This window comes from Drosophila pseudoobscura, chromosome 4 (assembly GCF_009870125.1).
Source record: "Drosophila pseudoobscura strain MV-25-SWS-2005 chromosome 4, UCI_Dpse_MV25, whole genome shotgun sequence".
Classification (NCBI taxonomy): domain Eukaryota; kingdom Metazoa; phylum Arthropoda; class Insecta; order Diptera; family Drosophilidae; genus Drosophila; species Drosophila pseudoobscura.
This window is the reverse complement of record NC_046681.1, coordinates 8,121,918-8,143,854: the sequence shown is the minus strand read 5'-3', so window position 1 is coordinate 8,143,854 and position 21,937 is coordinate 8,121,918. Positions and strand designations below refer to the sequence as shown.

General features: G+C 39.4%; 2 protein-coding genes across 3 annotated transcripts in view; both read left to right on the top strand.

Moving 5' to 3' along the window:
- Positions 1-14,691: 14,691 nt before the first annotated feature.
- On the top strand, positions 14,692-16,023 carry LOC117183977 (uncharacterized). The gene is made up of 2 exons (XM_033379742.1): positions 14,692-14,711; positions 15,186-16,023. Exons 1-2 carry the CDS (start codon positions 14,692-14,694, stop codon positions 16,021-16,023), a joined length of 858 nt encoding a protein of 285 aa, XP_033235633.1.
- A 1,307-nt stretch (positions 16,024-17,330) lies between these two features.
- LOC4816367 (uncharacterized) overlaps positions 17,331-21,937 on the top strand; it is a 31,139-nt gene continuing 26,532 nt past the window's right edge. Inside the window, exon 1 of one of the 2 annotated variants that reach the window (XM_015181083.2) lies at positions 17,331-17,910. The gene's annotated coding sequence lies outside the window, so the exon portion shown is untranslated. The remainder of the gene's footprint in view (positions 17,911-21,937) is intronic. The other variant, XM_001355894.4, reaches the window with a different exon arrangement.

Here is a 21,937-nt window from a genome sequence, read left to right as displayed (position 1 = left end):
GAATTGATCCCTGTGCCATTGGTCTTGTCACCAGATCCTGTCCCTCCCATATCCCTTTGGATATGGCCAATCAATGCCTAATGACTTTGGTTACATGCCGAGTTAAGCAGGACAAATGACAGCCAGCAATCTCTGGTTAGAAGTTCCACTCTCGACGTCCTGGAATGGCTTAAGCTTAGGACCAACACCCTTCAGTGTTGCCAGCAAATTAAATGGACTAAATTAAATTATTTTAAGCCTAATTTTGACATGGGATACAAAAGCTTAAGTATGCGTGAGCAGATAAAGGATTCAGTAATAACTTGGGTATTACTTGGTTCTGGTAAGCCAGAATAAGCTTCCTTTTCAATGATTAGATTTTCGTGGTTATCTACAACTGCCACCGCCTGAAGGTGAATTGGCCCTAATTTTATTAGCACGCCTTTTATTCGGCTGTCAGCCTTTTGGGCCATCAAAGAAATGAACAGCCAACACACAAAGGACATGTCAGAGTCAAACTAAACAAAAATCGAAAGAATGCTCTGGGGCAATGGCTGTGAAAAGGAAGAAAGTCGAGTCTAGACAATAAAACGCTTTTTATGACTCTTTCAAATGCTTTGCTCGAGACATTAAAAAGTCTTCAAGTTGGTAAAAAAAAGTTTGGCCCTTTTTGGTTGGTATTCCCGTTCCTTGGAGAGGAAAGTCGTCAGCTTTTGACTCGAACTCGTCATAAAAAATGTTAATTATGGAATTGGACTTTGGTCGTGACTCAGACACTTGTCCATAATCCGTCGAGTGCAGAGAACTTGTTGGAAATTCCGATGCTTAAAGCCAGTGTAGCCACTCAATTTCTCACACCAGAAAATACACACAGTCCAAGGAGCTCCGCATCGCTGAGAGTTTGGTTTTCCCATCATCCTCATTATTGTCGCCATTCTGTGGCCATCTTCGGTCCTCTGGCACTCTGACAGCCACCAGATATATCAGGAAAACTTTTTCCGCTTCCTACTTATTCATATATATATATATGTATATAAATTTTAATAATGTACAAAGGCCTGACTCTGTCTGAACCCTCGTTCTTGAGGCGCGAAATGCATGTCAAAGCTGCCACAGGAGGAGTTTGCCATCGGGGCCCCAGTCGAAACTTGAGTGTTTCCCCCACACAGCCGCAGGAGAAAGGACTCAATTCGACTTTTGAGAGTTGAGTAAAAAAATGCCCTGTCTCGTTGAAATTAAATTTTTATTTCTCCGTAATTGTTTCTGTCGAAGAAGTTTTTGGCCTCTGCGCCTTTGGTATAAGGCGTTTCACTGGGTACTAAATTTGATTCAAATTTATCACCATTTTGTGGTAGTCCGAAATGAAAACCGCAAAATATAAATTATTCACAAGTATAATGGGATTTTTTCAAGCAGAAAACAGGTAAATTATTATCTATTATATAAGAATCGATTTTATCATTGCCTCTAAGTACATAAATATATTACAATTTTTGTAGCAATCCTCGTTATTTAAAAACTAACTTAAGTTTTACTTTTTTATAAAAGAAAAGTAAACGAAACTCTCATTATTCTGTTTAAGCGCCTTCTTATATAAAAGCTCCTTATAAAACTTATTCCTTTCAGCTCACGAAAAAGGGAATAAGCCTTTAGAACAAATCAGAATAGTTTTCTTTTTAGAGCAAAGGATATCTTTTGCAAAAATATTCCTATAGTCTAAGGACTCCAATCCAGAAATGGCAAGTGTCTTGCCATTTCATTTCTCCTTGCGATTCCTGACTTTAGAACTTTTCTTTATTTTTTGGGATTTTATTTGTTGTGTCCGATTTAAATACATTTGATGTATACTACAAAATAAAATGTTAAGAAACCTAAAGTTGCGTCGTACCTCAATCTTGATTATAAATGAAATAAATTTAAGAAAAATACAACAATTTGAATGTAAATGTAACAAACGACCAAATAAATATTACCAAAGCCAAGCAAATTTTTAAATCTGACAACGAACTTTATCATGCAATTGTGTAAATTGTACCCTGCACTTTTTGCCGACCTCAACAAATGTATGCAAAAGTAATTTGCAAGACAATTCCTTCAAGGAGCACACAAACTGTCAGAGAAACTTTCAACTTCTCCAAGAAGCACTTGTAATAGGGAAATAAATTCAAATTAATTGTACATTAAACTTAAATATATCGTAGAATTGTATGTTTTAATTAAACAGAGCAGTAGCGACCAATAATGGTGCCATGCGCCTCACATTGAATTACTTGAAGTCTTTAACAAATTGTAATACTAAATATACCATGAGTGCTGAATTAAAATTAGGAGAATACTTTGTGGGTCGAAGGAGTGTTAGATACTCTTGCAGATCTTATGTTCCCTCTGAAAGAGAACAAAGAGAACAGCTCCACGCACTAGATTTAACTGTCTGTTTCCCTCTGCCCTCCCACTCATCCTTTGGGGCTAGAAATTCAGTTAGACAGTGCAATAGGCTTCAGAGGGGTGTAGGACTGAAAGCGTAAATTTTCGAGACAAACTAAATTCCAATTTTGTGGCCGACACGAACTGCATTTTGGGCAACCCGATAGCCGCGGTTGTGTACTCCGTTATGCCGTTGATGTTTGTTTATGGGCAGCGCCGTTCATTAGTGGACAACGTGATGGCTGGTTGACAGGAATAGCTACGTGTATTTTGTCATTTGTAGCCCACGCTCTGACAGCGGCGAAATGTAATTCAATGAAACCAGAAAACTTGCCTGAATCTGGGCTACTATTTTGCGTTTGGTTAAAGAGCGTTCCATTCCGATCATGATGTCCATTTTCTCAGTATTTAAATTACAAAAGATATCAATATCATTCGTCATTCATTTTTCCCAATTGCAATTTTTATTTTTTGGTGAAAATGGGAACTGAAACAAAAAAAGGTCTTATCTGTCATCGTACTGTTTTGGCCTCAATGATCCATAGACCTCTCCCACAATGAACTCGATTTCGCTTTATAAAAACTGTATAGACAAACTGTTGCACTATCCGCATCCATCTTGGTTGTTCACTCTGTCCAATCGTTTATCTATGCGAAGGTTTTTTATTTGTCTGGGAATCCCATATTTGTATATGGGAATCAAACCATGATTTTTAGTTGTCTGTTTTGGATGCAATTTGGAGTTTTTATGGTTTTTGTTGGCTGTTTTTTCATTGCGTTGATTTTGTGGCCACCCTTATGCTTGAAGTATTTACAGATTTTAGATTACCCTCAGTGATTGACAAATGAATAATTGAACATTTCAGATGGTGTGGATTACGTTCTTTCGAATGTTTAATTTAAAGTTCCATTCTAACTTTCAGATGAGAGTCTATCTGCATACAATATCAGCTAGGAGCATCAGTCATTTCCCATCTATAAAGTTGCACCTCCTATTCTCACCACCATTCTGACCAATCCCCACCATTCCACTTCCCCGTTTAATTGATTTCGATTGTTTCGTGGTCCGCAGATGGCATCCATTCAACTTTTTTCCTAGGCATCGACATTCCTGAGCATCGGACAAAACTCATAACTGTCATTGTAATTTCTTTCGAGGTGGTCCTATTGTCCGGCAATACTTCGGCTCAAATGAGGCGTAGGCCTCGTCGCCTGATGAACTGCACACAAAAATACGAGAATGACGGGAAAACCGAAAGAGACGACCGGAAGGAGAAACTTTATTCCAAAACTATGGTTATCCGTCTGACGATTGTCGGGAAGCCCATTTATCAGGCTGTGCGAAGTCGTTGAATGAAACTGTTTTGCTGCTGAATGCAATTTAGTGTGAAATAATAGTTTTCTCTCGTTTTTTTCAACAGCTCTAGCCCAGAGCTATATGGGTGCTCCATGAATGTAATTCTTTATGGCAGATCTCTATGAGTGGAGCGAAGCCAGATAATTGTGGCTGTCTGTGCAATGGAAATTACCTCTCAATCTGGAAAACCTCTTTACAGTAGAGTAAGTGACTTGAAAAGGGTCTCGGGATAAGCCCGATTGGAACCATCACAATGAAATCAGCGAGAATGCCCAAAAGCCTAAGTAACAGAAAGTGTTTTTCCCCGGGAAAAAGGAGAAAGCCCTGCCACAAAAGGAGCCGAAACACTCACAGATATTGGCCCGACTAATAACATTATTGAGTAGAAAAAAAGGAAAAAAGTGGTCGACTGCCGGAAGGCATTAGAACCCAATTTACTTGTGTGTGTGTACGTTCCTGGAGAGAGCTATGCAGGACGAGAAAGAAATAATCAAAATCAATTGTGTTGCTTTCACTGGAATAAAGGGAAACCATTCGACCAGAACTTTTAGGCTTAGCAACGTTTCATTTCCTTATTTCCCACTTAAATACGATTTTAATTAGAAACGAAAACTTTGTTTTCCCTCCGATTACTTTCCCCACTTTCGATCCCCGAAATCAGTGCTTAATTGGCAGCACTTTTAATGCTTGACTTCCCCGTAAACGGAAAAGCAGGCCGCAAAGGTTGCCAACAGAAACCTTCCCCTTGAAGACCATTCCGCTTGGCATCTGTCAAATTAAAGTGCATTTAAACAGTTCAAAGGTCGAGCCGATGTTCACAGAATCAGCTGCAGACCAAGGCCCATCTGCCTGTCAATGGCAATGATGATGATGGTTTAGCCCCTTTATCGATGTGAACTTATAAGGATACTGACAGCTCCCAGGAAACAATGGAAATGCATTTCTGTAAATATGAAAAAACGACCATTCAAAGTTGAATTTAAAAGTTTTTCAACGAATAAAGTTAATCCTGTCGATGTTGTCACTTTAAATCAATATTTTCCATGTAAATGGATGAATTTGTTAATTAACTTGCGTTTATGAGAATTCATATACATAATCGTATATGATAACTATCCGCTCGAGGATACATTCGTACATTGTGCTCCTGTCATTGGTAGTTCTCCTATCAGCTTATCTCCTGCATTTTGCAAATGAGCCCCCGGTCTTATGCTATTATTCTACCATACGAAAACACCCAAGGCCCCTGCTAATTCTTGATACCATATGACAGGCTTTGCCGGCAGTAATGTCAGGTTATCCAGAGCCCCATGGATAGTCTTGAGGCTCACCATCAATTATCTGGGTAATTAACGCATTTGAATGGAGTTCCTTGAGGAATTTCAAAATAAACTTTTATTCACGTTCCCGTACCACATTTTCTCACTAAAAATCGCATTTAAACGACTTCACATCAGTCTTTTTGCCCGCATAATTACTGCTCAATTGAACTGCTTAAACGCGTCATAAAAAACTGTCACCCCAAGGTTCTTCCCATTCTCAGTGCCCCGCCTCCTCTATGATTGATGGGAGGCAGCCAGAAATTGATGTCAGCCATGTGGCTGCAAATTATCTCCGCTTTATTGGTTGACCTTTCTTCTTCTTTCAATCACAGATAGCACTCCCACTCCCAACAAAAAATATACTTTGAAAACTTAAATGTCATGAATTCTTTTCGTTCACAAATTAAAAAAAAACATTTCATTGGTTGACCTTCTCTTTGGAATAATGACTGTAATTACGCGGCAGACACTTAATTATAAAACCATTTATGCGCAATAGTGTCAAAATTATTTACAGCCTTGCTTTTGCTGCAGCATAAATAATACCATTAATGAGGCGCATAAATAATGCGGTAGATAATTCAAATGTCAAGGAATTTGGTAAGCAAATAAATTACATTTAAGTGGGGAGTTCGCTTCAAACTCTTAAAGGATATATTTAATGGATATGATTTATTTTCCAATGATTCCTGTACAAGTTCTACAATTAAAATTACTGAATCAGGAGGCCCATTCTGGAAGACCTATTTGCTCGGAGATATATTTTTTATATTATTTTTACACATTTTTCCACAACTCAAGATTACTTCCACGCCATGGTTTTCCAGCACCTAAGGCGCCACCAATTTCCATCCGGAATAATTAATGCAATCAAATTACATGCCTTTAGTACATTACACCCTTTTACCTTTCACACCTGTTCCAATACATTTCGCCATTGCAAATTATGTGTCTGTGTTTACAAAATTAAAGTTGGCTATTTAAAATGCAATTTAATTTCTCACAAGGACAATAACAGAGCACGCGTTCAAAGAACAGGACAAAATTATACGGCGTTCTGTGCCGATGCCGTGGCCAAAGCCCCTACCGGACCTGCTGAACATTGCAACGAGAGTCGCATTGCAAATGAATTAAACTTTTTTAGTGCTTTCCATTCTCCATTTTGGGCACTTTTTCTTACATGCAAAATTTATAGGTTTTTTTGCCCGTGTGAACTGGGCCACACTTAAATTGAATAAAAATATAAAATAAAATGAATTGGATAAGATAAAAGAATTGCACATTTTGCCTTGGAATTGGACACATATTACCCTGCTGTTACCCGATGCTTTTCCCATCCACATTTTTCGAGGGAAAATAATACGGTTTCCAAGAATTCCCCCAATAAAAATAGTACCGTTTTCTGGGTCAATAAAAAACTGGCTGCATTCCCACGAAAATCCAATGCAAATTGGAATTAATAGAAACCTGACAAAGGTTTCCCATATCCTAAACCCTAATTATTCATTTATTTTGTTAGCTGCCTAATGCATGCACCTCAATTAAGGCAATTAGCTTACATATTTTCCAAGAATTAAGCTGAAAATTAACTTGCATAAATCACAAAAAGTCACAGATATGTTTCTGTGAAATTGCAACTCCATGCGGAATTTATGTTTTCTCATTCTCTCAGTCTCCCCATATATCCATCAACCTCTAGTATAGGTCTTTGACTTATTTATGAGGCAAACATGCAGCTTAAAGCACTCAATCGGAATCTCTGGAGCTCTGTGGCAAAAAGCCGTGCCTTAGAGATTCTATCCCAGGTGTATGGAGACGAATATGGGGATTGCTTGCATATCATATGCCAAGTGTGTCAATTAAGTGATCAATGTCTATGCTATACGATACTTAAGAGGCATACAGTGGTGCTCATACACTTAAGCCACAAGAACTACACCAAGAATTGAAGCGAAAATCAAGAAAAGTTTTTATTTTACAGCTCCCATTTTTTGTCTCAAATTAGTTATATATGTCAGTGTTTTAGTGCAACAATAACCAAGTTATGAAAATATATAGTCAGCGAAATAATTAAAAAAATCTTAAACCATCTCCAAAATGTCATGCTCATATAATTAAGCCACCTGGAAAAAAAATGATTAAAAAGTTAAATTTGTACAAAATTTTCTAGGATATTATCAATGAATCTTATTCACTTAGAAGTAATTTTAACAGTGGAAAAATAGCCGCATTTAATATTCTGTTTATGTTTATGCGTGACACGACTTTCTAAATGAAAAATAAATTGCATTCTAAAACTGAAAATAAACTCTTATTGAGTTTACCAATCAAATTGCTCAAAAAACTTGACCAACAGAAATTTGTAAAATAAAAGGGGACTTCATTTTCAGCTGCTCCAGAACTGTCTGGCTCTGGCTGTGCCCCCAGCTTTGGCTCTGTCGAAACTGCCAGTGCAAGGCAGATAAACGAAGCTAATTACCAAAAATGTAAAAGTTCTCAAGACGCTCTTCAGCTGCATTTCGCCACGTTCCAGTACAGGCGAAAGAAACTTTGTCTAGGCTCCTGCTATTAGACAACGATTGCCTCACTGGTATAGGGCTCCATCCTCTCACAATCATAATCATCCTCGACGGCGCGACGCTATTTGTTAATTTTTGTCGGAAACTGGTCGGAAAGTTTTCCGGGGCCAGGCTTTCCTCTCAGCGGCAGATTATCTAAGTGATGTTAATAAAATGTTTTCGAAATCTCTGTGATATGACCTGCTCTTGTCAGCATTTCAGAAAAAAGCTCTTTGAATGGTAGTGATTTGTCTATAGCAGGTTCTCTCCCCTAGACATATGAAAAAGTGGGATGATTTGCTATTAAAAGATCCTGAATGTTTTCCAAATATGTCGAAGGTGGCAGCCATTCTTCAGTTCCGCAAAAGTTTATCCCCGCTATTCGAGACATGCAATTTTGGATTTTTCATGCATCCCAGTCCACACTAATTATAGTCAAAACTTTGTTTCTTTCGGGCTCAAGGAAAAGCTCATTAAAATCACCCAAGACTGGCGTTAAGCGGACCTGCATTACTTTTTTGTCTCTGTCAAACGACAAAGTTGAAGCGCCAAAAACTTTCGCACACCTTCTGACGTGGCAGGCCTGCTGCTACAGCGAAGGGATAAAAACCAGGACGAGTAAAAAACGGACATTTCCACATGACTAGGGCCATACAGAGATGCAAGCAGCAGCTGTGCAGGATACTAAGGCGAAGAAGGGCGAAAAGTTTTAAACGCAGTTTGATGTCTTACACAAGCCGGAGGACCAGGCACACAGATGCTTTCTTACATATTTGTGTAGTTCCCTGTGACGACAAATTCTCAAGGCAGTTGTAAAATTATGCTAATTTTTATGGCAACAAAAGCAACTAAAGAAGCAGCAACTGGCGACAGGTTTTGAATTTTTATAACAGCTAAATAATAAAAAAAATTATGATTACGATTCAATTTCTTTGATGCCAAAAAAATAACAATGACTCAACAATACCTATTACCCAATTGATGGTTTTGAGGATCTATAAAAATAAACGTTTTGGCGGTTTTGCCTAAGTTCCACTGGTGGAGGGGATCCCCAGCTACCACCGGACTAATATTTCTAAATTTTCTGTATTTCTAATATTTTTGTATGTAGTATATAGTATATTGCAGCACTTGGCTCATAGATCTATTCAAAAGTATATGTTAAGTGTGATTTATTGATCATGAATATACAATATAGTGTGTATGGAATCGGGGGTCCTTTCTTTGCACAAATACAATACGATACATACCTTTTAGTAGCTGTTTGAAATATTGAGTACCGGTAATATAAAAATGTGCAACATTTTGTTGTGCATACTTCAGCAAGGGCCACAGCCGGTGTTGTATCCTCCACTCAAAGCTGCTTTCGTTTAGCCTGCTGTCCTCAATCTGTTAGTCCTCTTATGGCTGACACTGTGTTCCTTTGGTCGAATAAGTTTCGAAGGTTCCTTGCTTTTGCCGTGTAAAGTACAGAACGTGTCTCTGGCACGTGACAGTGCGGTTGGTCAAAGAAACTGATGGACTTGACTGCCCCCGGACTTGAGTGCACGTAAGCTTTAAAGCTGTCCATATTCCTATGGCCAAAAAGATGCGGACACAATAAACTAAGTGGCTTAAATATTTTGGTGTCCCTGGTGTCAGGGCGAAGACCAACTAGTTATGGCAACAGTTGGAAGCTCCTTCTGCTGTTTGGGAGGAATACTTATCCCTAACATCTCAATAGCCTTTTGTGCTTTGGCACTTCGTTGTAATTTCGACTGCATAAGAAGAAATTTTCGAAACAAACTTTTGCCATATCCCCACAGAGAAGAACACCCTCAGCTGCTTGGGGCGAACAAAATGTTTGTTGAATTTTTTTCCCTTACCGGGTGCTGGCTGTGGCTGCTGCTTTTGCTACTAGGGAAAATTGCTTGTTGCAAGAGCTTTTTGCATTTTCATTAATTTATTGGGAAAACTCATCGCCTGCCACAGCCTTGGTTCCGTTCGCTCCTTTCGTCCGCAACGACAGGACTAAGCAACACCCAAAGTGCGGCAAGCAATACAATCTGGCGATTGCCCGACACCATGGAAATGTGTATCCTTCTAGCTATTAGCATTAATATTTCAGTGCCTTCGGTTGCTGTTGCTCTCTGCGCCCTCCAGTGCCCTCTAGTCTCTGTACCCCAGCCCCGTGGTCTGCCCATTTTTGAGCTATGCGATGGCATTTTCTGGTATCGTAACAACCCAAATTTCGTTGCTGTCAGCTGCTGCCAGATTTACGTGTTGTTATTGTGGCAGGACCAGCAGCAGAAGAAGGAAAAAACGTACTCCTCGGACTCATGTACACACTCATCTTTTCGCCAGGACTTTTTTCATAAACAAGTTTCGGATCGGTAAGAGGAAGGGTATGATGATGTATCAGAAAGATCGAAGCATGGTACCCATAATGATCCCAATCTAACAACTTTAACAGGTAGATTGATGGCAAACAAGAAAGAAATTCTAGCCTCAGAGGCTATTAATAAGACATATCATACCATATGGTTTTATAATAAAGAAACTCAATATCCCTCTAGTTTTTTTGGGTTCTCCAAAGGATCCACAAAACAATAAACTGATTACCGGGTATCCCATAGTCCAAATATCACACTTAACGTTGCTGCTTTATTTTTCCAGCATCCCATGGAGGTGTGTTGGTGTGGAATGGGACTCGACTGGGTCGGGGTTATAAATTTACTCGAATAGTTATAGTAGTGATTTCTCTCCCCCTGCCCCAGTGGCACAGCTGATGAGAATTGCCGAGCTGCCTGTACGGCTTCAAATGCAACTTACTTGCCATTGTTGTTTTCGCAATTGCTGTTGCTGAGTATGTACAAAAGTTGTTCTGAATTTATTATGAGAGCTGTAGTTGCTGCTGCATAAATTATTGTTTTTCATTTATAAAACTGCTGCCAGCCCTCCTCAAGTACAATTGACATATGCTCGCCCCACCATGAAACCCTCCATGAAGCTGTGTTTTTGCCCCTTGCTATAATTTGAGCCTCTTATTCTTTAAGCGTAAAGCTTTATTATTTTTCTTCAAGAGCAAATGTTCGTTTGCGTTCATTTCCGTTTCAATTTGAACTTAATTGAAACTCATGTGTCAGTTTTCAGGGGAAATCTAATCTATTGTACAGTTTTCTGCAGTAAGCAGACGAACTCTTGCTGCTTTATACATTGTACATGAATATAGACAGCAAAAGTTTCTGGATGAAGGAAGAGGAGCGACCTGGAAAATTGTTAACCCTCTTGCGATTCCCTGACTCTTACTTGCAATTTGCATAAACCAAACAGTAAGAAATTGTAGTGCTGGCATCTAGCCCCCAGTTGATGGAGTTGCTCCAATCAATTACAAGTTAATTACTTTCCGAGAGACCACCGCAGAAGTGGATGCAGTAGCCAAAGAGATTTTCTCATTTCCGTTGGGAATATTAAACACTTTTTTTAATGGAAAACGTTCGACTAAAACGAAAGACAAGACATTTTTCAATCAAAACCAGTTTAGTCTGAGTCTTTCATAGTACAAAAAGTACAGTCAGATGCTTACCTGTCAGCTTTAAAGCTGCACAAATCGAATGTCAGGTTGGCAGCACCACTAATAGGGGTGGGCGAATGCGGACGACGGACCCGTTCACGAAATGGTTCTCAGCGTCGGTTGGAATCCCGTAAACATAGTTCGCTTCGAATACTTAATGAGTAGGTCTTCTCATCTTCTCATTTATTCATCATCATTCGTTCAACAAAACAACATGATTCTGTGAGTGGTTTTACGTTTCACCTTTCATAGCAGGACTCAACTTTTGTCCAACTATTTTTGTTTGCAGGAGTGAGAAACTGTTTTTCATTAAGCAAAACCAAAAAGGGGCAACGGCAAACAAATGAATAACACAATTAGCAGTGGGAATGAAAATGAAGTAAGAAAAGTAAGCCAAATTAAAAATTGAAGTGTGCCACAAAGGAACAGAATGGGAGGCCGACTCGAGTAGACCACAAAAAAGAGGCGTCTCCCGTTTTGTAGGGCGCCAGCACATATAAAATTCCCTCACAATGTTACCCCACGGCACGATACACACAGTGCAAATAATAATTTGCATGTTAAGCTGCGCCGAAAATAAAGTGCAAACGAACTTGCAGTTGGCATAAAATAGTCATAAACGGAATCCACTCAGCCTTCTGGTGCCTGCTCCATTCTCGATTCTGCCACTGCCTGTAGCTGCATGGTGCTTCCGGATACCGCCGGCCATGGTGGAGGCAACAAAGTATCGCATCGGTAATTTCATTTTCTATTTGCATACATACACACACCAGCACACACAGCTGCACACTCACTCACACAGATACTGATTCACAGCCATCACAGGCATACGCATGCACAAATTAAAAATGCATTAAAGTCAAATTGCAGTGCAGCAAACGGGAATACATATATGGTACCTACTCGTATGGACAGTGTGTGTCGGGGATGTAAGTACCGCTTTCTCATATTCATGAGAAAATATCAGTAACACAGTGTCGAGCTTTCGATAACCTATTTCTATATATCAAATATCGTATTATTTAAAAAATACTAGCATTTATAGATTCTTCAATCTTCAAATTGTACATTTTTCCTTTCACCCAAAAGGTTTTAAAGGTTTGAGTGAATATAGATTCTGCTTTATAACTAATTGCGGAATTCATTAATTTCAATATACCAACTCCACTGCCTTACAATTCTGAAACGCACTGCCAAATGCCATTAAGTTGCATGTCAAAAAGTTTTTACAGCTCTTTTGATATATTTACGTACATTTAGGGGTAGCCTACGACTCTTATCTTGAGAGTGACATCCATTAACAGAGGCATCATCTGGGTGGTTGTTACTTTTTCATTAATATTCATTTAAAAGCTTAGCAGTCGTTGGATGATGATAAATCCGTGGAGTGGCTTTTTGGGCAAGACCCCTAGAATACAATATTTATTTTTCCACATTTACGGATTTCTACAGAAATTTCTATATCAAAATAATTAAACATGAAAGGTTATTAAACACGTTAAACTAATTTAAAAATTTGTTTGAATATTTTTTATTCGAAAACCATTAACGTTGTTTTCTTGTCTTCGAGCTTCATATTTATATGTATCCATCTACAAGTACTCCACCATTCCCGCAGTTTCCAAATTGCTCGGATATCCATTCCATTTACTAGCATATCTCCCATCAATAGCTCAAAAAGTGTGAAACAGGCAGCCAAAAACAGACACAAATTAATTTCAGCTGTCAACGGCTAGATAGAACATTTTCGGTGACTAGGCCAGGAATTCGGAGAGACTCCTGTTTAAGTTGTAGTCCTTGACGCGGTGGAAATTATCAACTCATTTGTCAGTCGTCGCACCAAAGTGGAAAATGAATTGCGCGGCCTTGTGCTTGTGAGTTGATTATTCTGTTGTGGTTTCGAGTGCTGGTACGGAAACAAGTGTGTGTGTCAGAAGACCACTTAAAGATATAACTAGGCTGGGGTGCCTTTGCCGTAGAATTGCCAACATTCCCACAAAGTCACGCACAACGGGCAACAAGACGTGTTTGTTGGCCCTTTTATCGTATCGTAGCCGGAGTCTGGTTTGTTTGTTTGTTTGCCCTACGCGGCCCTTGTTTGACACAAGCCATTTGTCAACTCATTATTGGCCCTGCCTGCCGCTGCTACAGCCGCGAAGGTACTGCTAATTGAAAACGTGTTTCAAGGTTAATTCTCTTTAAGTTTCCCCTTTTTTGCGGGGAATCCCAACCCTGACTGAAGTAATGAGTGCATTGCTCCATTGTCCTCGTTCTGTTAGTTGCAATATTTAAACCGCATTGCGCTTCTGTTAGAATGAACAATTTCTTAGGAGTATTCAGCATTTCAATTCATTGAAGTTTATATATTATAAATTACTATTTGTAGTATTTAATGGGCATTAATCAATCATTTCATAAAAAGAATTCCCTTAGGTACCCAGAACTGAATCTGATATCGACATAGTCCCCCAAGGCAAGAGTTTTAAAAACAACTATCCGTTGAATTATTTTTAATGGATTTATTCGGATGTTTCGGTTCGGCTTTTTCAGCTGAGGGTATCTTTTTTTGCCTTCGCTTGAAAACAATGTATATAAAGGGTGCCATTTAATTTAAAATGCAATCCACAATCGCCAAGAATGACCCAACCAATGTTCAGAACCAACTAAGCCGAACCTTGACGACGAACTGTTGTCCTCCCCGAGTCCTAAAATCTGTGCACACATAAAACTCGAGCAAACACAGCTTGAGATTCTTTATTTTTGGGCTATAAAACTTCCAGTCGAAATAAAAGGGTCAACATTGTGATTTTATGTACGGAGACGAGCCCTGGAAGCCGTTTCCGTTTCTTTCTGCACTTGCCTTTCCGGACGGATGAGGGCTTTTGGCCAACGAACTATGTACATCTTACTTAGCGCAGAGACACACACACACACACACAGTTAAGTGTAACATGATATGTTGACATGAGTGGATGTGTATCTGTGTGAGTGTGAGTTCATGTGTGGGTGAGTGCGTAATTCAATAGCAATCCCAAGTATTTGAAGTTCTTTGGTGCGTAAAGATGCTGGGCCAACACTCCCCACACAAATTGTACTTCCCGCAGCCCAGCCCTTCGTCTGCATCCATCTTTCAACCTCGCTCTTAGTGTCAGTCATGGTGGCTTAAGCAATTGAAATTGGATTAGACATAGACTAACCCGCACTACCGCTCGCCCTCCGTCAAACAACTTCAATTTGCATGTGCTGGTAATCCCGGTATCTGAGCCATCCCACTGACAAGTATTTTCTAAGGATTATACAGCTGTTAACCCCACTCTGAGGCCGCACTGCAACTACATCACTTTGGATGCAGGGTTAGGTAAATACTCGCTCTTCACACGCTCTTTGGCAGCTGGAAAATAAATTAGTGCTGCCTCTTAAGTTCAATTCTGTAAATAATGCAACAGCATTCATCGATTTGTCTTCAGAGGGGGGACTCCAGGTGGACGTTACTCCAAGATGTTGACCAAGTTAGGAAAGTAAGTCAAAATTTGTGCACTTTGCTTCAGCCTTGGGCACTCCGTACCTTACTGAAAACTGAAACCATTCCCAGCCCCTTGAACGCATTTAAAAAGTTCTGGAACAAAAACATTTAACTTTTCAACCTAAAAAAAGGAAAAAAAGGCAAAACGAAAACTTTTCGAAACTGCATTTGAAATGATAGCCAGCCCACGTATCGATAGCCACAAGAGAGCAAACATTATCGTAGACAAAGACAAAGATCGGAGCTGATTGAGGTCCCTGTGTTCCCTTCTTGAGAGAACAGTTATAATAGGACTTTACTCGGGCAAAGAAAGAGAAATTTCAAAGGGAACTTAGTAGTTTAGAAATTTAGACAGGAACCGAAAACACATTTCGAAACCTCCACATTTTTTGGAATCTACAAAATTATAGATAATGTGCGCCTGCTGCCATAGTAGCTGTTATGGCTGCTGCTTTCCTCCTTGCTGCAGGGATACCAAGTTGATAGTTATCAGCAAGCACCGCATCTGCACTCCCAAGAAGATAGAAAAATGTAATTGTCATCGGCATCGTTGCCTCCTGGTGGCACTGGCGTACCTCTTCCGCTGCTCCCATGTCTCCATGCTGTCCATGCTCTGGCGAATGGCGTGCAACGCGGGCCAGCCACTGAGAGGATTCTCGCGAGACGCGGCCTGGAGTGTGATGCAGGGGGTGAATGCGCCATTTACCGAAGTGAATGACCAAGAGATCTACGACAGTTTCTACGATCGCTGCGGAATGGCCATCGATCCATTTGACCCGGACAACACCTACAAGATGCTGCGCCTGATGTTCATCAACACGGCCCTAGGCCCGGATCAGCGGATGGGTCTGATGCGCATGCTGGAAAAGCTGAATGAGTGCTCCTTCCGGCAGGTCAATCTGGACCTGCTTCTGCAAACGCTCGCCTCCATCAGCATTGACGAATTCGTCTACAGCCTCATCCATCAGCACAAGCTAAACGCCGGCAATGCCAAGCTATCCAAGGATCTGTCGCAGCTCTACGAACGCGTGGGCACCACCAATAAGAACGCCATCATACGAAACCGCGATCGCCGTGACAGAGGGAAGGTCGACGTGGCTATGGGTGTCGACCCTGTGAAGGGGGCATCCGACCTGTCTCGCAACACCATAGTATACTGCATCCCTGGCTCAAGGGATACCAGCTCTGAACAATCGCCTTCAAATCCCAGTGGCTGCCTGCGGTACGCACCAAAGGGGAAGGACAAGCGGCGGAAAAATAACAGCAATGGACGAATGCTAAGTGGCCGCACGGGCACAGATCCATAATTTTGTACATCGATTCACAAATCTATACATCGTATATATAAAAATGGAGTGCAAAATTTATGTGATTTGGCTCAAATTTTGTTTCAGTGTTGGAAAACCCACCGAGATAGAGGGATAGAGGGTACGAATGAGAGCATACGTTCACTAGAGCGAGCAAATTCAGCACAAATATTTTCCATCATATACCACACTCATCCACAACTTTGCAGTCTGCAGATTTTATAGAGTCTGCTAATTGGTGTACAGGCAGAATGCTTAAGGGCTAACTTACACCTGAAACACACAGAATTTCATTAATTTAAAAGTCGGCCAGGCGTTGCACATATCCCACACTGCAACAGACGGCCGGTCAGAGCCAGAGCATATTTTATAAATAAGTAAAATGAATTCTCTCCAAACATTTAAACTTGCCAAACATCAGCAGCAGCAGCAAAAGGCAAAAGGCAAAGGCGGCCACCGCTGGACATAATAAAATTGTGTAGAAATATAAAATTTAAGCTACTACTTAAAACTTTTGCCTTTTGCATGAAAAGTTTTTCCGGCTCAAAATTCCGAATGACCTCAAAAATTCTTGGCCAAGACCGATATATATGTGGGTCCTTTCTGCTTGAGCGTTAAGTGCTGCTGACCCAACGGCAAAGTTGGAGGGCGGGCTCAATGAAAATTTCAAATTGATTTCGTTAATTTGTTGTGGGAACTTTTCTCGTGGCCCAGACATTAATTTCGCATTTAAATACGAAATTTTTCAGCTTCAACCCAAGCACGGGTGCTATTTTCCCAAACATCTAACACAAACCGCTGTCATACACATTTTTCACAGCCAAAAGGAGACAAACAAAGGCAGGGCGAAAGCATTGCCAGACATTTGACAGCGCCGCTGAACAAACAGAGATATCAGTTGCCATGGGATATTGCGGGGACAGAGATACGCTAGGGGGTCATTTACCATTCTGGCACTCCCCCACATACCCATCAACCAGATGAGTTCTCATTTGTACGGCATATTTCTAGGTGTCACCCAGCATATGAGGCTGGGTAATTAAAGCAATGCAATGTGAAATTTTGAATGGTTTCCCTGTACATCTCTACAGCTCCTGCCTTTTATTTATATTATATATGGCTGTTGTGCTAGTTCCACACAAGCGAACCGCCGACAAACATGTTCTGTTGGAACATCGAGCATGTTCGATGGTAGCTTGCTCTAACAGAATACACAAGAAATTTCCCGCTATTATAATATTTTGGGAGCTCTGTTCGCTGTTAGGGCTTCGGAGCCTTTAAACAGCTTTTAATATGTCCCCCGAAGAGGGTCCGCACTTCAGTTCGTCGTGGATTCTGTAAGAGTGCGGTTTAGGGAGCGGATATATCAGAACGGTTTTGTTAAGTTAAATATTTGAATCGGCAATTGATGTAGCAATATATTTAAGAATACGTTTTAGAAAAAAAATTAAATATTACCAACAAAATTTTAAAAATTTACGATAAATTCACTAAAGGAATAATAATGATTTAACATCATTCAAAAGTGAGAATTAAATGTTATGTGTCCCAAAACGTCAATGAGGAATGATCTCAAAATCGAAATTATGGAAGTCTCTATCAGTTCCCTCTATTATCTTAATGGAAAGTGAGTTTGATCCTAATTCTCCGCACAACAATTGATGTACGCAAAGAATACCACACCCAAAGCCCTGCCCGTGCGGATTTTCATTGAGAGCTATTTGTATTTATTGAATATCGAATACAGCTGTCAGCGGCAGCAGCGGAGCAGAGTTTGGCGATTTCTTAACAAAAAATCAATATATATGAATTTCAATTGCTGAAAATGTTCCTCAACTGGCATAAATAAGTAGTATCGCATATGGTTCCGCCCGACTGACTGCGCCAGTAAGTATGCAACGTTCGATTAACTTGTAATTTCCGAATTCCCACACACTCTCCCAAATGAGGAAGATGTTTCATTCTTTATACACTTTGCAGAGGGTATTGTGATAATATTGCAACGAATATAAGTCCGATTTATTTACTTTTTGTATGGTCTTTCCTGCAAAATCGAACCTATCCCAAGACAATTTTGTATGAAGTCTAAATAGGAAGCTGTTTTTTAGGAATTGAACAATAGGAATTAGTAAATCTTTTGTTTTAAGTCTGATAACTTTATCATAATTTTGCAATAGAAAGAATTAGTCGAGAAACGACTACAATGCCACTTTCGGCCCCTTGCAAAATGTTTAAACATAAATATATTATTGTACACTCATTCACTCATGTAACAAAACCGAAAACAGAAAACACTTAACAAATGCGGTCCTAAAATAAAACTAATGTAAGCATGTACTCAAATAGACACCCTCAGTAAAGTGTATCCTCTGCGTAGGTCTAACGATAATTATAGACTACCAAATTTTGCCTCGTACCTCGTTGTCAAATCACTTATAAGGCTCTGATTTTAAGATTAAAATTTAGTTTGAATTTAAAACTCAACTCGCAAATATCTAGACTTTTCTTTTAAGGTCTTAACAACGATTTCGTTTATTGCATCTGAAAGAGTGTCTACGGCATCGGTTAACCAACCATCTTGTTTTTGTTTGAAATTCACGCGATAAAAGAACCCAAAAATTTCCAATCGACAAACAAAAGCAGTGCACCCTATCTGGGAAACCAGCTCTCCTGCTGTGCCTCTCGAAAACGATGCATAATTTATGACTTTCTGTCGACTTTCCACGTAGCCGTTACCGTTAACCGGTAATGTCGATAATGTTGGGTGCCTCATTGCCTCCGATTGCCAATATGTGCCCGATACTTGTTCGCCGCGTCACTACAGGCTTTTTCGTATATATCCCTGAGCGTTTATTTGCAGTTTTCGGTGTTGCTGCTCGACCGTATTAAATCTTTTTCCTGTTGCTGCGATTGCCGTTGGCTTATAGTGTCCATTTCCGCTCGCAAAATGAAGCTCGGACATTGGATCTCATTTACTTATGGCTGTTAAACAATAATTCATTTTCAATTAATGCAATGAATTAAGTTGAGTTGAGTGCGAGTACTTTTTTGTTTGTGTCCAGGATTGTGTCTCATTTGAGTACATGTACAAATGTCCCACGGAAAGTAATTAATTGATTAAACTCAGTTAAGTTCGACTACCAACTGGAGGAGTCTCGGATACAAAAGATACACCCCAAATAAAATCAATCATTAGTTTTTCAGTCGTTTTTCAAATTTCATTTCATAGATTTGATTAATTTTGATACCATTTTAGTATACGATGTATATTCTCCCTATAAAAATCCCTGAAACTCATACGATCAAAAACAAATATAATAATCCTTCTACCCCCAATGCTCAATCTATTCCATGGATTACCTACCCGCAATAACCCCCAAAAAAGATGTGCCCAGCGAAAGCTAATTTCCATATACCAAAGCCATCTGCACCGATCCCAGATGCATTTGCATAAACACATCCGCCAGAGCGGAAAAACCCATCATCAATTTGTCAATTGTCTTGGCAATGCAGTTGCCAACATTCTGGCCAAAGAGATTGATGATGATGCCAAAATACTTTTAGACTTTGAGCCGATTTTCTAGACTTTTTTTACGGCTGCCATAAAAAGTGACGGATAAGAAATTTGCATGGCTTGGGCTTGGGTTTCATTGCGGTTGCCTGGTCGTGGACCTAGTCGATGCGGTGATTCTAATAAATTATCTGATAAAACAATTTAAAAGTCATTAAATACATTTTGTTGCTACTGGCATTGTATTAATTTCGGGAGGACTTTCATGGGTGGGTGGGATCCTGGAGGAAGCGGACATCTCGCTCACACAATTTAGAGCTGACCCAAATGCATTTTTTTATGGTCCAGAATCGAAAGTCAAAGTAATTTAATTTCGGTTTCTCTTTTGCGCCACTTTTATGGCACACGCAGAGCCATGGCGTTGACAGTTTTCTTGGCGCTTTTTTATTTCATTTTTCCACTTTTTTTACCCTATATTTGTGGTCTAAAAAGGTATACCGTTGTTCTGACTTTGTATGTAACAGGCAGAAATAATAGGTATGCGTTTATGTGATGATTCTATCGCTTCTATCGCTGGCTATCATTACAAGGCAGAATAAGGAAGGCATGTTCCAAGTGATCCTCCTTCGATAAGGACCTGACTTCCGTGTGCCCAGTAATAAAAACTGAGAATGGAACCTAGAGTTTTATAGAAGCATATCATTTTGGAAGCTCATTTAAATCCCCAATAGGATCTGAACATTAAGTATCTCTTTGTCGAGTCCCTTCACCGCAACTTTTGCGTTTTTTTGCAATTTTGTTGTACTTTTAAGCTGTTTCTAGTACAAATCGTCAGCCAGGCAGAAAAGTTGACAGCCATGCTGGAAAATTTACCATAGATGGGTTGGTGTCCTTCTGCGAGGGTCCGGAGCTTAGGGGCCAGAGAAAAATCGAGTGAAAAGTGCTTTTTTAACTTTGCCTTCATTAAAACCTTACAAATGGCGGCAAGTTAACAAGCCCAGAGACAATTTCATTGTAATTTGGAAGGGACTTTTATTAGCGCACTTTCCCCCAGCTCAGTTCGCAGACAAAAGCGTAAAAAATGCTAATTAAATCTAATGTAAATGCTGATTGTCCAACGCAGCAGGAGGAAAATCTACTGAAAGTGAGGAAATTACACAAAAGTTGTATTTAATTTGAGCACTTTGACAGTGCAAAGAGTTGAAATGATGGAGTTGAAATATTTTTCATTATTTCATTTCTTTTGTATACATTTTTAGTGTCTCAAGCAGGTTACTTAGTAAAAGTTTACTGGAGTCCATGGCTTGAAGATTAAACATTTGAATGAAAAATCATTTCCCTAGAATTTCCCTTAACTCTTTTCCGATCTTTGACACAAAGTACGGCACTCGCCTCACCTCTCTGTAGTGGCTTTGTCAAGCGTTGCCCCGTCAAATAATTCTAACTATAAATTTCTGTCATATCGGATGCACAATCAACAGGTCAAAAAACATTTAGTCTCTTGCCATCCTATACCTTCAAACATTTTTCCCTCATGTGTAGCCATCCCAATGAAGAGGAATATAACAATACTCCTAAAAACATTTTTTACATCTTTACATTTCTTATCAGTTTCCGTTTCCACATCTCCTAACATCAAATATTGCCCAAATAAATCAATTTTTATAAGTACATATATAAATATCCCACACATCATTTACTGGATAAAACTTACGACCGTCCGACAAATGCAATAAAGTGATAAATATGAAAAATCACTGATTTTTTTGTAAATATCTTTAGATAGTGGAAGAACCGCGCCAATAAATAACAGCAGAGTAGAATAAAAAGCAAAAATATAATTGATTTTAAATCCGATGGGGGGAAAAGGAGGGGAAAACAGCTGCAGAAAACACAAAAGCGAGCAAAGTGAAAGCAAACAAACTGCAAGCCGATAAAATCAAATGCTAATGGAAAACGGGAAAAACAATCAAATCCATTCGAATTGGAGGAATTGAAATTATAAATTTGAATAAATTTAATTTTATAGTAGAACCTAAAGTATCTGATTAACTAACGAGAACTTTAATCACAGAAAATGTGGAAATATTATAGGAAGGTGATTTTTTGGATTTCCAGTTACAATGACTCCAGTTTCCGTATTTAATACTAATCAGAAAATATTAGAAAAGAATCATAATTTTCCTGTATCATTCTAATCAACTAAAACGCAACAAAAAAATATATCAAAAGCTATATTGAAAGGGAGAGCTATGTAGGCAAAGAAAATATTATTTAAGCTTTAATCAAGCTGAAGGTGGTAGAATTTTAAAGAAATTCTTGCAACCCGATTTGCGTTCCCCATTTTGTTGGAACAACGCTTAGCCAAGAACAACGGAAATTCGTAGCCACTTTGCTGTTTGC